Raw genomic sequence first — 22,551 nt, 5'->3', positions numbered from 1 at the left:
ATGGTTTGAACATGATTTGATTATGACCATTTCCGCAGGGGAGGCAGTTGACCAGTGAGTCCACACTGGTAGCACCTTTGCTCTATTACTAAACTAGAGTATTATTTGTGAGTTACTTTTGTGTCAAATATGCAAAGGTTTGCCCAAATCGTGGTCTTTTGGGACCTTAGTTTATTTAGTCATTAAATTGCAAATTTTAGCCCTAAAATTCCTGAAATATTACCATAAAATTCGCCCTAATTTTATGTCGGAAGGTGCTGGACAGCCTGCTAATGGTTTCTTTCACTTATACGGTAGACATTTTATTGTAGAAACAGCATGTGTAAAAGTAAGAATAATTTACATTTATATAAGCATTGGTAGGTTAAACAATTTAAGTTGCAAACTCCTATTTTTTTACCTCAAAATGGTCCAAAAACTCCTATATTTCCTGCTAAAATATTCCTATATTCCTCCTTTATTTTGGATGAGACCTGGTTGACAGCCTGCTGTAGATTCGCCGTAACTTACTGCGATACATCGCAGCGATTTTTCGTGAACCGTCATGAAATTTGGCAAACTTGCACGCGGCAATGTTTTACCGGGTAATGACCCGTCGTGTCATAGACTACACTCGCGGCATAACGCGACTTTTGCGGGTTTCGCGTGTCCAGTACTGTATTAAGCTTTACTATAAGATTTAGTCTGTTAATTGAGTATAAAAGTAAAAGAGAATATTGTTACCTTAGTGCAGTTATTGGTTGAGTCTTATTGAATTTTTATAGGAGTTAACCCATTTCTGCACTAATGTGAAATTATGTTCATATAATTTGAGGGTAGTGCAGTTATTGGTTACATGTAACTCTTATTGAATTATGTCTCCTGCCTTCGCCATCCGTCCTGTACGTCCGTCTGTTGTCCGTTCGCATTAAGCTTGTCCGCGCTTCACAGGTCAAACTACTGATGGAATATCAACCAACCTTTACAGAAGTGATCAGTACCATCCCTAGTTGTCAGAGCTCCAGATAATTTTTTTGGCCAAGGGGTTTTTACCCCTCAAAATTTAGAGTGAGGGGTAAAATGCAAATTCTGAAAAACTTAAGGGGTAAAATCTGTCACAAAAGCATTTTGCATTTTTTTATAAACAAATTAAACTTATTGTTTTGTTTGTTTGTTTATTTTCTTTTTTTTTTTAGAAAAACCTGTACAAATTAAATACTGATTTAATGTGAAACAATACAAAACATGCCATGTAAAGTCAGACTTCCAGAGTATACTGGAACTCAAGTTTAGGATACACAGCTAAATTATCAGGGCTTCCATTTTCAAAATTTGGACGTCAAAGACTTCAAAATCTCTGATATTGGAAGTCACATTATATTAGTAAAGAAGGAAAAGTATAAGATTTTCGGAAGTCAAGGAGTAAATAACTCCCAAACTTCCACTTGTGGAAGCCCTGAAATTATTTTATTTTCTAGGAGTCAATATTTTTCTTTCTTTATTTCTGTTTGCGTGAACCTTATCATGTACTCCATTTTGAACAATTATAGTTGAAATTAGAATTAAAGAAACATAAACAAGATTTTTTATATCTTTCCTTAAAAAAAAAATATTGGTCTGAGAGAAAATTGTCCGTAACTGTAGACTGGGTACGAAAATATTGAGTGCAAAACTGCAGGTGAAAAACATGTTATTTTGTTCCAACAACAAAAGTAAAAGATATTAAAATATATTTTTGTTTATATTGAAGCATAAGCATGTCAATAGATGACTAAACAAACTTAATACTGTGTTAGCTCCTACGATGATTATCTGGCACAAAGTTCATCAATAATTTCACAGGTTGATCTACGGGAGTTACCTCCCTTCTGTATTTCCTGCTACTTTCGTTTTTAACATGCGTTGTTGACAACAGAATTTTTAGTTTTCAATGCAATAAAATGGAAATATATGGTATTTTTATGCTCAAAACATTTTCTTTCTACATATCAAATGTTTACATTTCTATTCTTTCACGCATAAATTTTGACATACGAGCGTATTTTCATTTTGTTGTGCGTAACTGTGACGCACGAATTTTGAAAGTGATGCGTATTTTAGATTTTCTATGCGTATTTTACGCTTATACGCACGCTATCTGGAGCTCTGGTTGTGCACCTCACCGACACGTTCTGCTTCACTGCACAAAATAGCCGCCAGAGTTAAAAATAGAAAAATATTGTCCAGCCTTCACAGGTCAAACTACTGGTGGGATTTCAAGCAAACTTAACAGGAGTGATCAGAGTACCATCGCTAGTTGTGCACATCACCCGCATGTTCCGTTTCGCTGCAGAAAATGGCCGCCAGAGCTATCAATATAAACTTTTTGTCCTCCCTTCACAGCTTAAATTTCCGTTGGGATTTCAACTTAACTTTACAGGAGTGATCAGTACCATACCTAGCTGTGCACATCACTGACACGTTCCACTTCGTTGCACAAAATGGCCACCAGAGCTAAAAATAGAAAAATCTTGTCCAGCCTTCACAGGTCAAACTACTGGTGGGATTTCAACCAAACTTTATAAGAGTGATCAGTACCATCCTTAGTTGTGCACATCACCGGCACGTTCCGCTTTGCTGCACAAAATGACCACCAGAGCTAAAAATAGAAAAATCTTGTTCGCCCTTCACTGGTTGGATTTCAACCAAATTTTACAGCAGTGATCAGTACCATCACTAGTTTTGCATGTCACCTAAATGTTCTGCTTTGCTGCACAAAATGGCCGTCGGAGCTTAAAATAGAAAAATCTTGTCTGGCTTTCACAGGTCAAGCTAGTGGTGGGATTTCAATGAAACTTCACATGAGTGACCATTATATTACATAGTTTTGGGAGACATATGTTTTTGTGACAAAAACCCTTCTAGTTTTTATAGGAGTTAACCCATTACTGCACTAAGGTGAAATTATGTCCATATAACTTTCAGGCTAATACAGTTATTTTGTCAGAGAAACAGTTTGCCACAAATGAATAATGATACAAAATTGTTATGCATAAAATGGTATTCACAAATATTTTTGGCAATTCATTATTGTAATTTAGCTAGTAATACTAGCTGTAATTTTTGTGGATGGGAAACAAAAACTATTTTTATTTTAAGCCACACTGTAAAATGTACAGAAGTAGGTTATTTGTGCTTTATAAGCAAATGCAACAAGTAAATACCGTTACGTCAGTAAAATAATTATAACATTCATCTAAAGCCATTTCTATTCCCTTTGCTTTTATATAATCTGCGGTTTAAACACAATAATACTAATGATTATTATGTTAAGTATTTTAAAGTAACTCCTTTATTACAGTTTTATTTCTCAACTTAAGAATTGTGTTTAGTTTCATTGCTGAACACTGTATTTATGTGAATGTTGTATTATTTGTTTTCTGTATATTAGGTGCGGCAGTATCGAAACGAGATTTTTCATTCTAGCAATATGAAACTAGAGGAGAGCAAAGCTAATTGTTATATCGATGACATGATAGCTGTTCTACAAGATGGTAAAGATCTTTTACATCGACAAGATGCACAACAAGCTGTCAGGAAACTTCAAGATGTAAGTGTACATAAGTTTGAAATCATAATTTAGAATAAGCAAATTTTACAGAGTCACATAGAAAAAAGTGCTTAAAGTGGTTAATTTATACCCCCACCACAAAATGTGGGGGGATACATGGATTCGCTTTGTCGGTCCATCCGTCCGTCTCCATTATTTTGTCCGCTCTATATATACTATACCAATTTTAGGATTTTCTTCAAACTTGGCTCAAATGTTCAGCTCAACAAAGGGTTGTGCAAAACCCATGTTGCCCATGCGTCAGCTCAAGGTCAAGGTCACAATTGAAGGTCAAATCAAACAATCAAATATTACACAGTATGTCGTGTCCACTATAGTCCTACACTTATTGAAAGATTTTCTTCAGTCTTGGCTCAAATGTTTATCTCAACATAGTTATGTGCAAAACCCATCTTACCCTTTTGCCGGCTTTAGGTCAAGGTTACACTTGGAAAGTAAAAATTTACTTAGAAAATATTCTTATATTTTAACATGTATTTGAATATTTCTGAAACTAGAAAAGGTATTTGCTTGAAACTTGAAATGTATATGAAGTGTCACAATTAAGATATGCAGGTCAAGTTTCATAACTCTGTATTCCATTTTGATGTGTCCGCTCTATAAACTCGATACTTATGGAAGGATTTTCTTCAAACTTGACTCAAATGTTCACCCCAACTGGGCAATGTGCAGAACCCATCTTACCCTTATGCCAGCTAAAGGTCAAGGCCACACTTGACGGTCAAAAATTGACTTAGAAAATTTTCTGAAATTTTAACATGTACTTGAATATTTCTAAAACTAGAACAGAATAATCATTTGAAACTTCAAATATGTACGAAGTGTCGCAAGTAAGATAGGCAGGTCAAGTTTCATAACTAAAAAAAGTGGAGGGGGTGGGATAACTTTGTATTGTATTTTGACAAAGTTAAGTCCATTTTTATGTCTTTAAATTTATAAGTCCCCTACCGGTTTAACCGGAGGGGACTTTAGGTTTACCCTATGTCCGTCTGTCAGTCCGTCTGTCCACAAAACTGGATCCCGCGATAACGCAAAAGTACTGAAAATATTTTTATGAAACTTGATATATGGATAGTTGGCAGTATGGAGATTATGCAGGTTTTTAGCTCGACTATACGAAGTATATGGAGAGCTGTCCCACTCGCCCCGGCGTCAGCGTCCGCGTCCAGATTTTAGATTAAAGTTTTGGTGCAGTAAAATATTTTTCACTATAACTTTGTCATTTCTTAAGGTATCAACTTCAAACTTCAAATATATGTTCCTTATCATCAACCACATCTTATGTGACAAGGTTCATAACTCTAGCACCAATATTTTCAGATTTATCTCCCCTTGAACTTAGAATTTTCCTTAAAAAATACTATTTTTTACTGATACTTCTTTATTTCTTAAGGGATCAACCTCATACTTCAAATATATGTACCTTATCAGCATCCCCATCTTATGTGACAAGGTTCATAACTCTAGCACCAATATTTTCAGATTTATCTCCCTTTGAACTTAGAATTTTCCATAAAAAATATTATTTTTTACTGTAACTTATTTATTTCTGAAGTGATCAATTCATACTTCAATTATATTTACGTTATCATCATCCACATCTTATGTGACAAGGTTCATAACTCTAGCACCAATATTGCAAGAATTATCTCCCCATAAACTTAGATTTATTTACTAGAAAAATGTTATTTTTTGTTTTAACTTTTTTATTTTTAAAGATATCTACCTCAAACTTCAAATACTTATTCCTTATCATCAATTACATTTTATGTGACAATGTTCATAACTCTTGAAGCAATATTTACAGATTTATCTCTCTTTGAACTTAGGATTTTCTTTAAGAAATATAATAACTTCTTTATTTTTTAAGGTATCTACTTCAAACTTCAAATATATATTTCTTATCATTACACAAATGTTGTGTGGCAAGGCCCATAACTCTAGCATGACTATTTCTAGAACGGTACGTTACGATACCGAAATCAACTTGATTTCGGTAAAGTTACCGAAATCAACTTTTCATTACCGAAATCAACTTATAAAATCACAATTAAGCGTTTTATTATATTTTTTTCATAATAATCTAATACAATAGGTTAAGTTTGACTTTCATGCAAAAAATCAGTTCGAAATAATTATTAATAATGAAATTAGAAACAAATAACTAAATATCAAGATTATTCCCTGATTTGTCACGAACCGAAATATATGTTACCATAACGAAATCGGCTTGTAAAAGTTAAAATAAACATTTTAATAGATCTTGTTTAATTAATTTATATAAAGTCATTCAAACTGAACCATAAACAACGGAAAATAATATTTAATTATAAAAATGATGATGTTATAGACGGATATGTATAATTATATCATGATTACTTCCCTTGTTATAAATGTGTTGCATTACCGAAATCAAATCAGATTTCATTTCAAAGATGAGAACAACCCCTAAATAATTTGCATGAATTTCAGAAATAGTTGATTGGAAATTATCACAGTAATTAATTTGAATCCAATGATTATGATTTGATTAAAACAAAGAGACGTAGCGGTAGCCATTCATCATAACACCTTTACTAATAAGGAGCAAGCATATACGTGCTCGGACAATGGAGGTGTTAGTTGACATAACATACTCGTTTACCACAATCCTTTAATATACATCGGCGCATGGAAACTTTAAAGTATCCAAACAACATAATTAGACATAATTATTTTATATGAAATTAAAGCTGCTTGTCCCCATTAAGACAAAAAGTACATTACAGTTTAATATAAAATGATGTATAGCGACCATCCCTATATAATATGTATCAAAATACTTTTTAGCTCACCTGAGCTTGCTCAGGGTGAGCTTTTAGGATCGGTGAATGTCCGTCGTCCGTCGTCCGTCGTCCGTCCGGCCGTCCACAATTACTTGTGAACACTCTAGCGGTCGCATTTTTGCCTCAATCATCATCAAACTTGGTCAGGATGCTTATCTAGTTGAAAGCTCGGATGAGTTCGAACATGGGTCATCTCGGATGAAAAACTAGGTCACAAGAGCTAAAAATAGAAAAACCTTGTGAACACTCTAGAGGTCACATTTTTGACCCAATCATCATCAAACTTGGTCAGGATGTTTTGTCTAGGTGATAGCTTGGATGAGTTCGAACATGGGTCATCTCGGATGAAAAGTAGGTCACAGGAGCTATAAATAGAAAAACCTTGTGAACACTCTAGTGGTCACATTTTTGAACCAATCATCATCAAACTTGGTCAGAATGCTTGTCTAGTCAATTGCTTGGATGAGTTCGAACATGGGTCATCTCTGATGAAAAACTAGGTCACAGGAGCTATAAATAGAAAAACCTTGTGAACACTCTAGTGGTCACATTTTTGACCCAATCATCATCAAACTTTGTCAGGATGCTTGTTTAGATAATAGCTCGGATGAGTTCGAATATGGGTCATCTCGGATGAAAAACTAGGTCACCGGAGCTATAAATAGAAAAACCTTGTGAACACTCTAGTGGTCACATTTTTGCATCAATCATCATCAAACTTGGTCAGGATGCTTATCTAGTTGATAGCTTGGATGAGTTCGAACATGGGTCATCTCGGATGAAAAAGTAGGTCACCAGAGCTAAAAATAGAAAAACCTTGTTAACACTTTAGCGGTCACATTTTTGCATCAATCATCATCAAACTTGATCAAGATGCTTGTCTAGGTGATAGCTCGGATGAGTTCGAACATGGGTCATCTCGGATGAAAAACTAGGTCACAGGAGCTAAAAATAGAAAAACCTTGTTAACACTCTAGTGGTCACAATTTTGACTCAATTGTCATCAAACTTGGTCAGGAAACTTGTCTAGGTCATTGCTGGGAATAAATCGAACATGGGACATTTCGGATGAAAAACTAGGTCACAGGAGCTAAAAATAGAAAAAATCTTGTTAACACTCTAGTGGCTACTGTTGTGATCCAAATATTCTGTTAATTGGTCTGAAAGTTTGTTTTGATGATTTCTAAGTCAAGATCGAACATGGGTCATCTTGGATGAAAAACTAGGTCACACCGCCCAAATATGGAAAAACCTTGTTAACATTCTAGTGGTCACATTTTCGACTCAATTATCATCAAACTTGGTCAGGATGTTTGTCTAGGTAATTGCTTGGATGAGTTCGAAATCGCATGTGAAACTAGGTCACCGGAGCTAAAAATAGAAAAATCTTGTTAACACTCTAGTTGCTACTGTTTTGATCCAAGTATCCTGGAAATTGGTCTGAAAGTTTGTTTTGATGATTTCTAGGTCAAGTTTGAATATGTGTCACCTGGGTAAAAAACTAGGTCGCACTGCTCAAATATGGAAAATCCTTTTTAACACTGTAGTGGTCACATTTTTGACTCACCTGTCATGAGACTTGGTCAGAATGCTTGTCTAGGTAATTGTTTGGATGAGTTTGATAATTCAGGTGAGCGATCTAGGGCCATCATGGCCCTCTTGTTTTATATAATTTTATGGTATAAATATTTCAGATCTAGTAAGCTGGTAAAAATATAAATGTATATTAAATAAATTGTCAAAAGATCTGTTTTAACTAACATATATAGGGGTGGTCGCTATTCGTTTCCGTAGAAAACATATCATATCATGATGTCCTGGATACTTAACTATATATTCTACTTATTGAAAAAGTGTTAAGTCATGATTTTATGTTGATCGATTTAAAATCATTTTAAATTTCATATCTGTAAACAGCATAAATTTATGGAATGACTGGTATTAATTTAAATGATGGAAAAAATGGAACACTTTATACTGACAAATTTCAATAATGAAATGTTGTAACTTGTCAATTTGACATGTTGTGTTTTACTGTATTAAGTAAGGTGTGAAGTAATTAAGACAGGAGGTACAGTTGGCATACAATGTATGTTAAAGATAAAAGATTATAATGAACCACCTGTTTATGTCGTAATAAACATTTAAATAAATGACTAAAATTTAAAAATATTATATTAAAGAGTCCTCATAACATATGTTAGCGATTTGTTAATATATAGTTTAACTGTTCAATAAAAGAAAGACACAAACTTTCCAATTTCCAATTTTACTGCCTGATACATTATACAATTTTTATGGAACATTTTTAGAGCAGTCGAATTATATATCTGTATTCAAATTTATAATAGAAAATCATAAACTTCCGGTTGAAGTTGGATATTTTTTCTTCATAAAAAATAAACATGTACAAAATTTATAAATATCTTTCACTCATATTACAGAATAATTTATTTTTCCATCATAGTCCGATCATAGCTTTTTAAACAGTACAGTTTATTTTGGCTAAATCGGCATGAGAAAATGCCTTTGGCCATTTACAATAACTTTCATGATGGCCAAGACAACAGAAATATATACAATATAAATATAACATACAAAAACATATATACATCAAACGATTATTTTAACAATATTTCTATAACTTGAAAGTACTTTAAACAGATATTTTAAGGAGCAGCCATATTTGCAAGAAATTCTGCTCTTAATTTCATAGCACATGAAGTAAATTTTCCAACATTTCTTATTTTTCTTATGTTTTTACTTGACAAAAGAAAATAAAATTTATTTAGAGTAGGAAAGGAATAGTTTATACAATATCTTTTACGCAACTCTCTGTAAATAGGACAACAGAGTAAAAAATGATATTCGTTTTCAACATGAGTTCTACACATTTTACAGATACGATCGTTTCTATCAATTCCAACAAATCTACCATTTTCAACTTCTAAATTATGTGACGACAATCTAAATCGAGACATTGTTTGTCTACAGGAACTTTTATCTAACACCGTCAAATATTTTTCAAAAGAAAATTCTGTCTTGAACAAACAGTAAAATTTAAGTTTTGGTTGATTTGCAATTGTTTCGCTCCACTCTTGTACGTATTGATCCCGTAACCTTTGCTTTAATACAGACATATAGTTATTATCAAAATTTGTTTCATTCCATAAGTATCCATAGCCTAAATTATTTAACAATTTTTTCACAGACAGATCATAGCTTTTTAAAAATACGATTTGATTAGAAAATTGTTATGCACGACAATCACGTGCAGATATATAACATGCTAATATGGCGGTATCAGACTTTTTCTTAAATCATTATATACACTGCATTCTAATATGAAATGGTATTTGTCTTTTAAGACATTACATGAAAAACATTTTCTATCATTTAAAGGTGTATTATTTGGTTTAGTTTATCTACCTGATTCTATGTGCAATCTATGAGATGATACTCTTAACCTAGTGAGATCTTTACAAAACCGTTCAACATTGATAATATTTAGATATGGTTGAAACTTAAAAACAGAAATATGTCTATAAATAGAGCTCTACTAGAGTTATCTAATCTATTATCTACTAATTATATATATAATTTAAACTTCACAGCTGATTTCGGTAACGGGTTGTTTTAAAACAAAGGGAAGTAACTCAATAATTACATTTTTGTTAATAACATCATTAAAATACAATATTTTCAATAGATTTTTTAAATGAAAGTATATTTCATTATTTTTCATCAAATAATAAAGAAATAATAGCAATATTATAACTAGTTTGGTTTTTACGAGTTGATTTCGGTAATGAAAAGTTGATTTCGGTAACTTTACCGAAATCAAGTTGATTTCGGTATCGTAACGTACCCTTTCTAGAATTATTCCCCTTGATCTTGGAATTTATGTTAACAAATGTTATTTTTACTGTAACTTAATACATAATTATACATAATTGATTTTTCTTTCATAATTTTGTCCTCTTTACTGCGTCCAGTATTTCATTAGTCGAGCTTCGCTGTCTCCTGTGACAGCTCTTGTTTCTTTTCTTCCTAAGTTGAAAATTCTGGTTGCTGTGGCAACAAATAGACTGAATTTCAAGATTTCTGATTTGAATTTTTATGCTTTTTCACTATAAGTTCTTTATTTCTTAAGGTGTTTACTTCAAACTTTAAATATAAGTTTCTGGTCATCAATCACATCATATGTGACAAGGTTTACATCTCTAGCACAAAAATTATCAGAATTACCTCCCTTGAACTTAGAATTTTTATGAAAAAAAAATGTTGTCTTTTTTTAATAACTTCTTTATTTCTTCATGTATCTACTTCAAACTTCATATATATGTTTCTTATTATCACTCTACATTTGTGAGAAGGTTAAATACTCTAGCAAGACTATTTTAGATTTTTTTTTGAGAAATTGGTATTTTTTACTCCAACTTCTTCATTCCTTATAGGATTTACTTTAAACTCCCACATCATAATAATATGACAAGGTTTATAAATCTAGATCCATATTTTCAGAATTATCTCGTCCTTAAACTTTGAATTTTTCTTATTCATTCTCTAACTTTCTTATACTTCATGGACTTTCTTCTTTGTTACTTACTATACATTATAGTTAATGCTATATTTGAAAAATTGTTATTTTTTTACTTATCTTCTTTATGACAATAAATGGTACATGTATCTTTAAACTTAAAGTAAAACTCACATCAATGTTCATAAATCTGGCATCGTTATTTCAAGAGTTACATGTATCTCCTCTTTAAAAATTTGTATTAAAATATGTCATATTTTGGTAACAGGGATGTTTAAAAAAGTAACCTAAGAGTCTCCTTCAGTCTGTCTGTCTGTCTGTTCATAAAAACTGTTTCCTGAGATCACTTTTAAAGATTTTTATGCCCCCCTTCGAAGAAGAGAGGGTATATTGTTTTGCTAATGTTGGTCTGTCTGTCTGTCGGTCCGTCGGTCTGTCCGTCGGTAGACCACATGGTTTCCGCTGATTATCTTGAAAAGTAGATGACTCTTTTTGATTTTGAGGTCACCAGGACAAAGTCCTCATATTTCACATAGTGATTGGTCATAACTAGTAGATGACCCCTATTGATTTTGGGGTCACTAGGTCAAAGGTCAAGGTCACAGGGACCTTAAATGTCAAAATGGTTTCCGCTGATTATCTTGAAATGTATGTATCACAAAATCTTCATATTTCACATAGTGATTGGTCATAACTAGTACATGACCCCTATTGATTTTGGGGTCACTAGGTCAAAGGTCAAGGTCACAGGGACCTTAAATGTCAAAATGGTTTCCGCTGATTATCTTGAAAAGTGTTTATCACAAAGTCTTCATATTTCACATAGTGATTGGTCATAACTAGGAGATGACCCCTATTGATTTTGGGGTCACTAGGTCAAGGTCAAGGTCACAGGGACATTAAATGTCAAAATGGTTTCCGCTGATTATCTTGAAAAGAATTAATCACAAAGTCTTCATATTTCACACAGTGATTGGTCATCACTAATAGATGGCCCTATTGAACCTGTAGGGGACTTATGGATTGCTTGCAATACTATGATTATTGCTTGTTTACTATAATATTTCTTAAACCAGAACAGATATTTACTTGAAATTTAAATTTAATATGAATGGTAACAAGTAAGCTCACGAAAATTCTTCCATTCCATTGAATTAATACACAAGTTATGCCCCTTTTTTGGCTTAGAAAATGTTCTGATATATTCATTAATACTTAAATGTTTCTGAAACTAGAACAGATATTCACTCGAAACTTCATAATATATGAAGGGTCACATGCAAAGTTTTTCCACTCTTAATTACATTTTGACATATTTATGCCATTTTCTTAACTTCAGTGCTTTTGTTTGGAAAAATGGAGGGTTATTTGTAACTGTTTTGAACATGATTTGACAAAATATATTAAATTTTATACAATGACCTGTACAATTTGTCTTTTTTCACCAGAGATAATTTTTTTTTTGAGATTAATGCTCAGTTTGATGTAGGTCTGTATCAGTAACTTGTGTGCAAAATTTTAGATCATTTGCTCTCTTGGTTTATCCAGGATAACTATTCAAGTAGCGAAAAATGACCCAAAATTAAAAAAATAAAAGCGTTTAAACGCTTTCACTCGAATCATATCAAAAATGTCACAAAAATACGCTTTTCAATTCATTTCTGAGTAAATCTCTTAATATTTTTTTCATGTCTTCCTGTGTTACGTGCCCCAGCTGATCTGTGTAAAAATAAATGTTATGATTTTAGGCTTTTGATCCTCAGTGGAGTTCCTTTAACCTCCTTTCCAAGTCATCTTCTGTCAAGGACATTGGTGGGGGGTATGAATCGCATTCAGCAATAGTTTAGTTCATTTTAGTCAAATTTATGTAACAACTGCCTTAAGTTAACATATCTTGATGAAATCAAATATAATTTATAAATACCTTCAAAATGTAAATATCAAAAATACAGATCTAAGCTTGTTAGTTATAGGTAAGAAAAACAAATGTGAAGAAAATAGATAAATCTGGCAATCAAATGACTATACCACACATCCTGCCTTAAAAGCAGATTTTAGAAGCCCTCAGAAAAAGTATGAGAGTTAAAATAAAAAAACAATTGAGATAATTTTGAAATATATAATATGTATATAATATGTTGTATGTAGAGTAAATATTTATAAAATGTGATATAGGCCTAACTGATTTATTTTCATCAGCTGAAGAAAAAGGACTTCATCATTACTACTGAAGACTTTGAAGATATCCTGAGGCAAATCAAAGATGAAATGGCAAAAGTTTTGAAATCAACAGAAAATGCTGCAACTAAGTCTGAAGAAGAATATGAGGACCTAAAAAATAAATTAACTGAACTTAAGGCAGAGATGTCGGAAGCTGAGAAAGAACGTACAGAGATGAAAAGGAAATTTACAGTTCTTGAGACAGAACAAAAAGAGGTAGAATGTGTTTCTTTTGTTTGTTGCCAGTTGATATATCGGTTACCATACATGTTGATACACTTGTACATGCATAACTGTTTGTTTCTGGTTAATATACCGTTCCATGTACAGTACAGATAACGAGGAATATACAAATTCCTGCGAGTAATGAGTAATTACAAAAAACGTGACTACGAGTGAATTATAAATTTCTTGTACACAAAGAGTGACTCCGCGTCGATAACGAGTGAAAATTAAGTCCGCAGGACTCCGTGAATCTCCCAGTCAAAAAGAGTGACTCCGTGTAAATAAGACTGATTTGGTATGCTTTATTTATTTATTAATACAATGCTCTACCTTTAAACTAAAATCCTTGAACGCATGTATCATTCAAAATAATGTTGTCGAAAATTCTTCGTTGATGTAAAGCATTGTTTAAAGATTAATGAAGTTTATATAATCTGAATTATTCTTATTTCATAAAGAAGTATACAAAAAAGTTGGGCCGTTATTATATGGAATTTTTTTAATCGTTTTTTGTTTTTGATAGAATTTCAGGTTCCTGTGGTTATTGCTACTGACCTTATTAATTGGGATAAAAATAAACTTGATAACTGATGACACTGACACGGTAATTCCCTCTCGGAGTCTTGCGCTGTTATTTTCGTCTCAGAGTCGCACTCATCACACGTTTCTCACGCGGAGTCACCCGTTTTTATGGACAAATACTCTCGGGGAGTTGCGAGTGGATTCCTCGATCCTCCAAGGATTTTGCATATTCCTCGTTATCTGTACTGTATTACTGACTGCCTCCGTGACTTCTAACCCAATTTCCCCCTTTTGGCGGGGGTTTTGATCCGGGGAGATATTTTGGGTAGAAAAGGCAGGGGAAAGGGTTAGTCAAAGTTTTGGTGTAACTCTCCGGGAAACGATGGTTGGGAAAACTCCCCGCATATTGACGGGTTTTTACTTTTGGGGAAAGGGGGCGTAAAATGAAAAAAAAGCCCAACAAAAAAAATGTATTATATTTTTTGGGTTGATATTTTTTGGCCCATGTATTACTGTTTTTTCTGGTTGTTTGGGAATGTATTATTTGTTTTGTTTCTAGTTAATATACTGGTACATTTTTTATTATTTGTTTTTTTGGGGGTTTAAAAATAAACTTGTTTTTTTTGGGTTGATTTACTGGTTTTTTGTTTTAAAGGGGGAATGCTTTGGAAAGGTTAAACCTTTGGGGGAAAATTTTGGGTGGAAAGTCGGGGTAGCTGGTGTGACTCTCCAGGAACGATGGTTAGGAAACTACCCGCCTATATGACTGAAATACTGTTGGAAAAAGGCGTAAAATGAAACAAACAAGCAAACAAAAACATGTATTACTGTCTGTTTCCGGTTGATATACCGGTACATGTGTAACTACATAATGTATTTGTTTTAGTTATTAATATACCAGTACATGTTGTTCTGTTTCTTTCCAGCTGATATACTTGGTGATGTGTTACTGTTTGTTTCAGTTGATATACCGGTACATGTGTTACTTTTTGTTTCTGGTTGATATACCGGTACATGTATTACTGTTTGTTTCCAGTTGATATATTTGGTCATGTGTTACTGTTTGTTTCCGGTTGATATACCAGTACATGTATTACTGTTTGTTTCGGTTGATATACCAGTACATGTATTACTGTTTGTTTCCGGTTGATATACCAGTACATGTATTACTGTTTGTTTCTGGTTGATATACTGGTACATGTATTACTGTTTGTTTCCAGTTGATACATTTGGTCATGTGTTACTGTTTGTTTCCGGTTGATATACCAGTACATGTATTACTGTTTGTTTCCAGTTGATACATTTGGTACATGTGTTACTGTTTGTTTCCGGTTGATATACCAGTACATGTATTACTGTTTGTTTCCGGTTGATATACCAGTACATGTGTTACTGTTTGTTTCCGGTTTGATATACCAGAACATGTACATGTATTACTGTTTGTTTCGGTTGATATACCTGTACATGTATTACTGTTTGTTTCCAGTTGATATATTTGGTCATGTGTTACTGCTTGTTTCCGGTTGATATACCAGTACATGTATTACTGTTTGTTTCCGGTTGATACATTTGGTCATGTGTTACTGTTTGTTTCCGGTTGATATACCAGTACATGTATTACTGTTTGTTTCGGTTGATATACCAGTACATGTATTTCTGTTTGTTTGCAGTTGATACATTTGGTCATGTGTTACTGTTTGTTTCTGGTTGATATACCAGTACATGTATAACTGTTTGTTTCCAGTTGATACATTTGGTCATGTGTTACTGTTTGTTTCTGGTTGATATACCAGTACATGTATTACTGTTTGTTTCCAGTTGATACATTTGGTACATGTGTTACTGTTTGTTTCCGGTTGATATACCAGTACATGTATTACTGTTTGTTTCGGTTGATATATTTGGTCATGTGTTACTGTTTGTTTCCGGTTGATATACCAGTACATGTATTACTGTTTGTTTCCAGTTGATACATTTGGTACATGTGTTACTGTTTGTTTCCGGTTGATATACCAGTACATGTATTATTGTTTGTTTCGGTTGATATACCAGTACATGTATTACTGTTTGTTTCCAAGTTGATACATTTGGTACATGTGTTACTGTTTGTTTCCGGTTGATATACCAGTACATGTATTACTGTTTGTTTCGGTTGATATACCAGTACATGTATTACTGTTTGTTTCCAGTTGATACATTTGGTCATGTGTTACTGTTTGTTTCCGGTTGATATACCAGTACATGTATTACTGTTTGTTTCGGTTGATATACCAGTACATGTATTACTGTTTGTTTCCAGTTGATACATTTGGTACATGTGTTACTGTTTGTTTCCGGTTGATATACCAGTACATGTATAACTGTTTCTTTCCAGCTGATATACTTGGTGATGTGTTACTGTTTGTTTCAGTTGATATACCGGTACATGTGTTACTTTTTGTTTCTGGTTGATATACCGGTACATGTATTACTGTTTGTTTCCAGTTGATATATTTGGTCATGTGTTACTGTTTGTTTCCGGTTGATATACCAGTACATGTATTACTGTTTGTTTCGGTTGATATACCAGTACATGTATTACTGTTTGTTTCCGGTTGATATACCGGTACATGTATTACTGTTTGTTTCTGGTTGATATACTGGTACATGTATTACTGTTTGTTTCCAGTTGATACATTTGGTCATGTGTTACTGTTTGTTTCCGGTTGATATACCAGTACATGTATTACTGTTTGTTTCCAGTTGATACATTTGGTACATGTGTTACTGTTTGTTTCCGGTTGATATACCAGTACATGTATTACTGTTTGTTTCCGGTTGATATACCAGTACATGTGTTACTGTTTGTTTCCGGTTGATATACCAGAACATGTACATGTATTACTGTTTGTTTTCGGTTGATATACCTGTACATGTATTACTGTTTGTTTCCAGTTGATATATTTGGTCATGTGTTACTGTTTGTTTCCGGTTGATATACCAGTACATGTATTACTGTTTGTTTCCGGTTGATACATTTGGTCATGTGTTACTGTTTGTTTTCCGGTTGATATACCAGTACATGTATTACTGTTTGTTTCGGTTGATATACCAGTACATGTATTTCTGTTTGTTTGCAGTTGATACATTTGGTCATGTGTTACTGTTTGTTTCTGGTTGATATACCAGTACATGTATAACTGTTTGTTTCCAGTTGATACATTTGGTCATGTGTTACTGTTTGTTGTTTCTGGTTGATATACCAGTACATGTATTACTGTTTGTTTCCAGTTGATACATTTGGTACATGTGTTACTGTTTGTTTCCAGTTGATATACCAGTACATGTATTACTGTTTGTTTCGGTTGATATACCAGTACATGTATTACTGTTTGTTTCCAGTTGATACATTTGGTCATGTGTTACTGTTTGTTTCCGGTTGATATACCAGTACATGTATTACTGTTTGTTTCGGTTGATATACCAGTACATGTATTACTGTTTGTTTCCAGTTGATACATTTGGTACATGTGTTACTGTTTGTTTCCGGTTGATATACCAGTACATGTATAACTGTTTGTTTCCAGTTGATATATTTGGTCATGTGTTACTGTTTGTTTCCGGTTGATATACCAGTACATGTATTACTGATTGTTTCGGTTGATATACCAGTACATGTATTACTGTTTGTTTCGGTTGATATACCAGTACATGTATTACTGTTTGTTTCCAGTTGATACATTTGGTCATGTGTTACTGTTTGTTTCCGGTTGATATACCAGTACATGTATAACTGTTTGTTTCCAGTTGATATATTTGGTCATGTGTTACTGTTTGTTTCCGGTTGATATACCAGTACATGTATTACTGTTTGTTTCGGTTGATATACCAGTACATGTATTACTGTTTGTTTCCAGTTGATACATTTGGTCATGTGTTACTGTTTGTTTCCAGTTGATATACCAGTACATGTATTACTGTTTGTTCGGTTGATATACCAGTACATGTATTACTGTTTGTTTCCAGTTGATACATTTGGTCATGTGTTACTGTTTGTTTCCGGTTGATATACCAGTACATGTATTACTGTTTGTTTCCAGTTGATACATTTGGTACATGTGTTACTGTTTGTTTCCGGTTGATATACCAGTACATGTATTACTGTTTGTTTCCGGTTGATATACCAGTACATGTGTTACTGTTTGTTTCCGGTTGATATACCAGAACATGTACATGTATTACTATTTGTTTCGGTTGATATACCTGTACATGTATTACTGTTTGTTTCCAGTTGATATATTTGGTCATGTGTTACTGTTTGTTTCCGGTTGATATACCAGTACATGTATTACTGTTTGTTTCCGGTTGATACATTTGGTCATGTGTTACTGTTTGTTTCCGGTTGATATACCAGTACATGTATTACTGTTTGTTTCGGTTGATATACCAGTACATGTATTTCTGTTTGTTTGCAGTTGATACATTTGGTCATGTGTTACTGTTTGTTTCTGGTTGATATACCAGTACATGTATAACTGTTTGTTTCCAGTTGATACATTTGGTCATGTGTTACTGTTTGTTTCCGGTTGATATACCAGTACATGTATTACTGTTTGTTTCGGTTGATATACCAGTACATGTATTACTGTTTGTTTCCAGTTGATACATTTGGTACATGTGTTACTGTTTGTTTCCAGTTGATATACCAGTACATGTATTACTGTTTGTTTCGGTTGATATACCAGTACATGTATTACTGTTTGTTTCCAGTTGATACATTTGGTCATGTGTTACTGTTTGTTTCCGGTTGATATACCAGTACATGTATTACTGTTTGTTTCGGTTGATATACCAGTACATGTATTACTGTTTGTTTCCAGTTGATACATTTGGTACATGTGTTACTGTTTGTTTCCGGTTGATATACCAGTACATGTATAACTGTTTGTTTCCAGTTGATATATTTTGGTCATGTGTTACTGTTTGTTTCCGGTTGATATACCAGTACATGTATTACTGATTGTTTCGGTTGATATACCAGTACATGTATTACTGTTTGTTTCGGTTGATATACCAGTACATGTATTACTGTTTTGTTTCCAGTTGATACATTTGGTCATGTGTTACTGTTTGTTTCCGGTTGATATACCAAGTACATGTATAACTGTTTGTTTCCAGTTGATATATTTGGTCATGTGTTACTGTTTGTTTCCGGTTGATATACCAGTACATGTATTACTGTTTGTTTCGGTTGATATACCAGTACATGTATTACTGTTTGTTTCCAGTTGATACATTTGGTCATGTGTTACTGTTTGTTTCCGGTTGATATACCAGTACATGTATTACTGTTTGTTTCGGTTGATATACCAGTACATGTATTACTGTTTGTTTCCAGTTGATACATTTGGTACATGTGTTACTGTTTGTTTCGGTTGATATACCAGTACATGTATAACTGTTTGTTTCCAGTTGATATATTTGGGTCATGTGTTACTGTTTGTTTATGGTTGATATACCAGTACATGTATTACTGTTTGTTTCCAGTTGATACATTTGGTCATGTGTTACTGTTTGTTTCCGGTTGATATACCAGTACATGTATTACTGATTGTTTCGGTTGATATACCAGAACATGTACATGTGTTACTGTTTGTTTCGGTTGACATACCGGTACATGTATAACTGTTTGTTTCCGGTTGATGTACTAGTACATGTATAACTGTTTGTTTCTGGTTGATATACCGGTACATGTGTTACTGTTTGTTTCTGGTTGATATACTAGTACATGTATAACTGTTTGTTTCTGGTTGATATACCTGTACATGTATAACTGTTTGTTTCTGGTTGATATACCGATGCATGTATTACTGTTTGTTTCTGGTTGATATAACAGTGCACATTGTATAACTGTTTGTTTCCGGTTGATATACCAGTACATTGTATTACTGTTTGTTTCTGGTTGATATACCGGTACATGTATTACTGTTTGTTTCTGGTTGATATACCGGTACATGTATTACTGTTTGTTTCTGGTTTATATACCGGTACATGTATTACTGTTTGTTTCTGGTTGATATACCGGTACATGTATTACTATTAGTTCCGGTTGATATACCGGTACATGTATTACTGTTTGTTTCTGGTTGATATACTAGTACATGTATAACTGTTTGTTTCTATTGATATACCGGTACATGTATTTCTGTTAGTTTCCGGTTGATATACCGGTACATGTATTACTGTTTCTTTCTATTGATATACCGGTACATGTATTACTGTTTGTTTCTATTGATATACTGGTACATGTTTTACTATTTGTTTCTGGTTGATATACCGGTACATGTATTACTATTAGTTTCCGGTTGATATACCGGTACATGTATAACTGTTTGTTTCTGGTTGATATACTGGTACATGTATTACTGTTTGTTTCTGGTTGATATACCGGTACATGTATTACTGTTTGTTTCTGGTTGATGTACTGGTACATGTATAACTGTTTGTTTCTATTGATATACCGGTACATGTGTAACTGTTTGTTTCTGGTTGTTATACTGGTACATGTATAACTGTTTGTTTCTGGTTGATATACCGGTACATGTATTACTGTTTGTTTCTGGTTGATATACCGGTACATGTGTGACTATTTAAACCTGTACATGTATTTTTGTATTACTGTAATCAACTTATCGAAGTTTGTCTCGTAGAAATTATACTGTATATTTGGAAGCTGTATGTTATACAAACGGACTGAATATACAAATACATGTATTACTTTATACAATAAACATTTTTGAAAATTTAATGAATAAAACACAATTGTTTGTATTATATTTTATGTTGTAGGAGATAAAAAGACTCAAGGTAGAAGATTCTCCTGAACAAAAACAATTACAATATGAAAAGGCGAAATCAGGTATGTTATATATAATATGAAAAGGTTAAATTAGGTATGTTATATAGAATATGAAAGGGATAAATCAGGTATATTATATAGAAAATGAAAAGGTTAAATTTGGTTTGTTATATATAATATGAAAGGGCTAAATCAGGTATGTTCTATAGAATATGAAAAGGCCTAAATAAGGTATATTATAAGGAATTTAAAAAGGCTGTATAAGGTACATAATACATGTATATTATATAGAAAATGAAAAGGCAAAATCTGGTATGTTATATTGAATATTAAACGTTAAATTAGGTATGTTATATATAGAATGAAAAGGCTAAATCAGGTTTGTTATATAAAATATCAAAAAGCAAAATCTGGTATGTTTCTATAGAATATGAAAGTTTAAATTAGGTATGTTATATATAGAATGAAGGGGCTAATAAAATTTTAATCAGACAAGGCTAGATATCGGGTATGTAAAGGCTAAATAGGTATGCTTCATATAATATTATAAGGCTAAAACAGGTGAATTTTGCCCGAATTGTGATAATTTTATCATATATCTTTGTATTTAATTTATACTTTTACAAAACAAAACTTACTACAAAATCATCATTTCAATGTAAGGGAACTCTCTAGTTTGTGAGGGAATCTTGTAACGTTAAGATAATTTGTGAGTTTTGCTTTCAATAAATTTCAGGTTGTCGTACTCAATTGATAGAACATTATCGCAGTGAAGTACTTAAAGTATCAGCAATACCTTTACAACCAGATGAGGAAAATTATAATTTCAGTGACGTTTATATTAGACCCACTATAACAAGCAAGATAGAAAAGAATAGAGGGGAGTCTGAGGAAAAAGAAATAGAGTCCATGTCAGAGATTTTCACAAAGAACGGGGATCCACAGAAATTTATTTATGTTGTTGGAGATGCAGGGTCTGGTAAGAGTAGTTTCTGTAAATATTTGATCAACTGTTGGTGTATGGCACACAGTGATGGACACAATGAAAATGATGAGTTTGAAGGAGTCAAGGAAATGAAGAAATTTGATTTTATGTTTTATATTTCTCTTAGACATAACATAAATATCCGAAGTATCCAGGAAATGCTTGAAATGCGATATGATAAGATAAAAAATTTAAGTAAACTTCTGGAAAATGATTCTGAAAAGATAATTATTTTGCTTGATGGTTTAGATGAATGGTCTTTTGACAGTGAGACTAGGAATGAGTTCCAGGCAGGCCTTCCGGAACGTGACTTTACAAAGAAATACACCATTGTTACTACATCAAGGCCATGGAAAATTCACAGTTTGAGAGTAAGTAATAGAGAGATTCATCAATTATTGAAATTAAAAGGGTTTGATAAAACATACGAAAAGAAATGATTAAGAAAACAATAACAGCATTGAACGAATCATTAGATCCTAATGTGTGTGAACAAAAGCTTAGGATACTGTCTGTGGTTGGCCTGAAACGGGTACCAATTATGCTGCAACAATTGGTTTGTTTATGGTGTGATGGTAAACTCGATAAAACGTCAAGGTGTGCTATTTATACTGGTATGTTAGAACTTTATTTCACCTGGAATATCAATAAAACTTTAGGAAATAATGCAGATTGTATGGAAAGTTCTCAGAATGTTGAACTCCCTCAGTATTTAACAGATGTAGAGATATGTAGATTAAATAGTCATCTTATATATGATGTGTCGCACTTGGCTTATGAGACATTGTTCAATTATCCGAAGGATAA

At 33.0% G+C, this 22,551-nt stretch overlaps 1 protein-coding gene across 1 annotated transcript; it reads left to right on the top strand.

Moving 5' to 3' along the window:
* Window positions 1–3,388: 3,388 nt before the first annotated feature.
* On the top strand, window positions 3,389–22,199 carry LOC132718998 (uncharacterized). The gene is made up of 4 exons (XM_060702732.1): window positions 3,389–3,568; window positions 13,154–13,390; window positions 20,750–20,819; window positions 21,496–22,199. The coding sequence occupies exons 1-4, from the start codon at window positions 3,449–3,451 to the stop codon at window positions 22,182–22,184; spliced, it is 1,116 nt and encodes a 371-aa protein (XP_060558715.1). The 5' UTR covers window positions 3,389–3,448; the 3' UTR covers window positions 22,185–22,199.
* Window positions 22,200–22,551: the final 352 nt, after the last annotated feature.

This window comes from Ruditapes philippinarum, unplaced genomic scaffold (genome assembly GCF_026571515.1).
Source record: "Ruditapes philippinarum isolate M1 unplaced genomic scaffold, ASM2657151v2 ctg8504_1_1_1_1, whole genome shotgun sequence".
Classification (NCBI taxonomy): Eukaryota; Metazoa; Mollusca; class Bivalvia; order Venerida; family Veneridae; genus Ruditapes; species Ruditapes philippinarum.
Note: the sequence above shows the minus strand (reverse complement) of the source record. Positions and strands in the feature narration are given on the sequence as shown.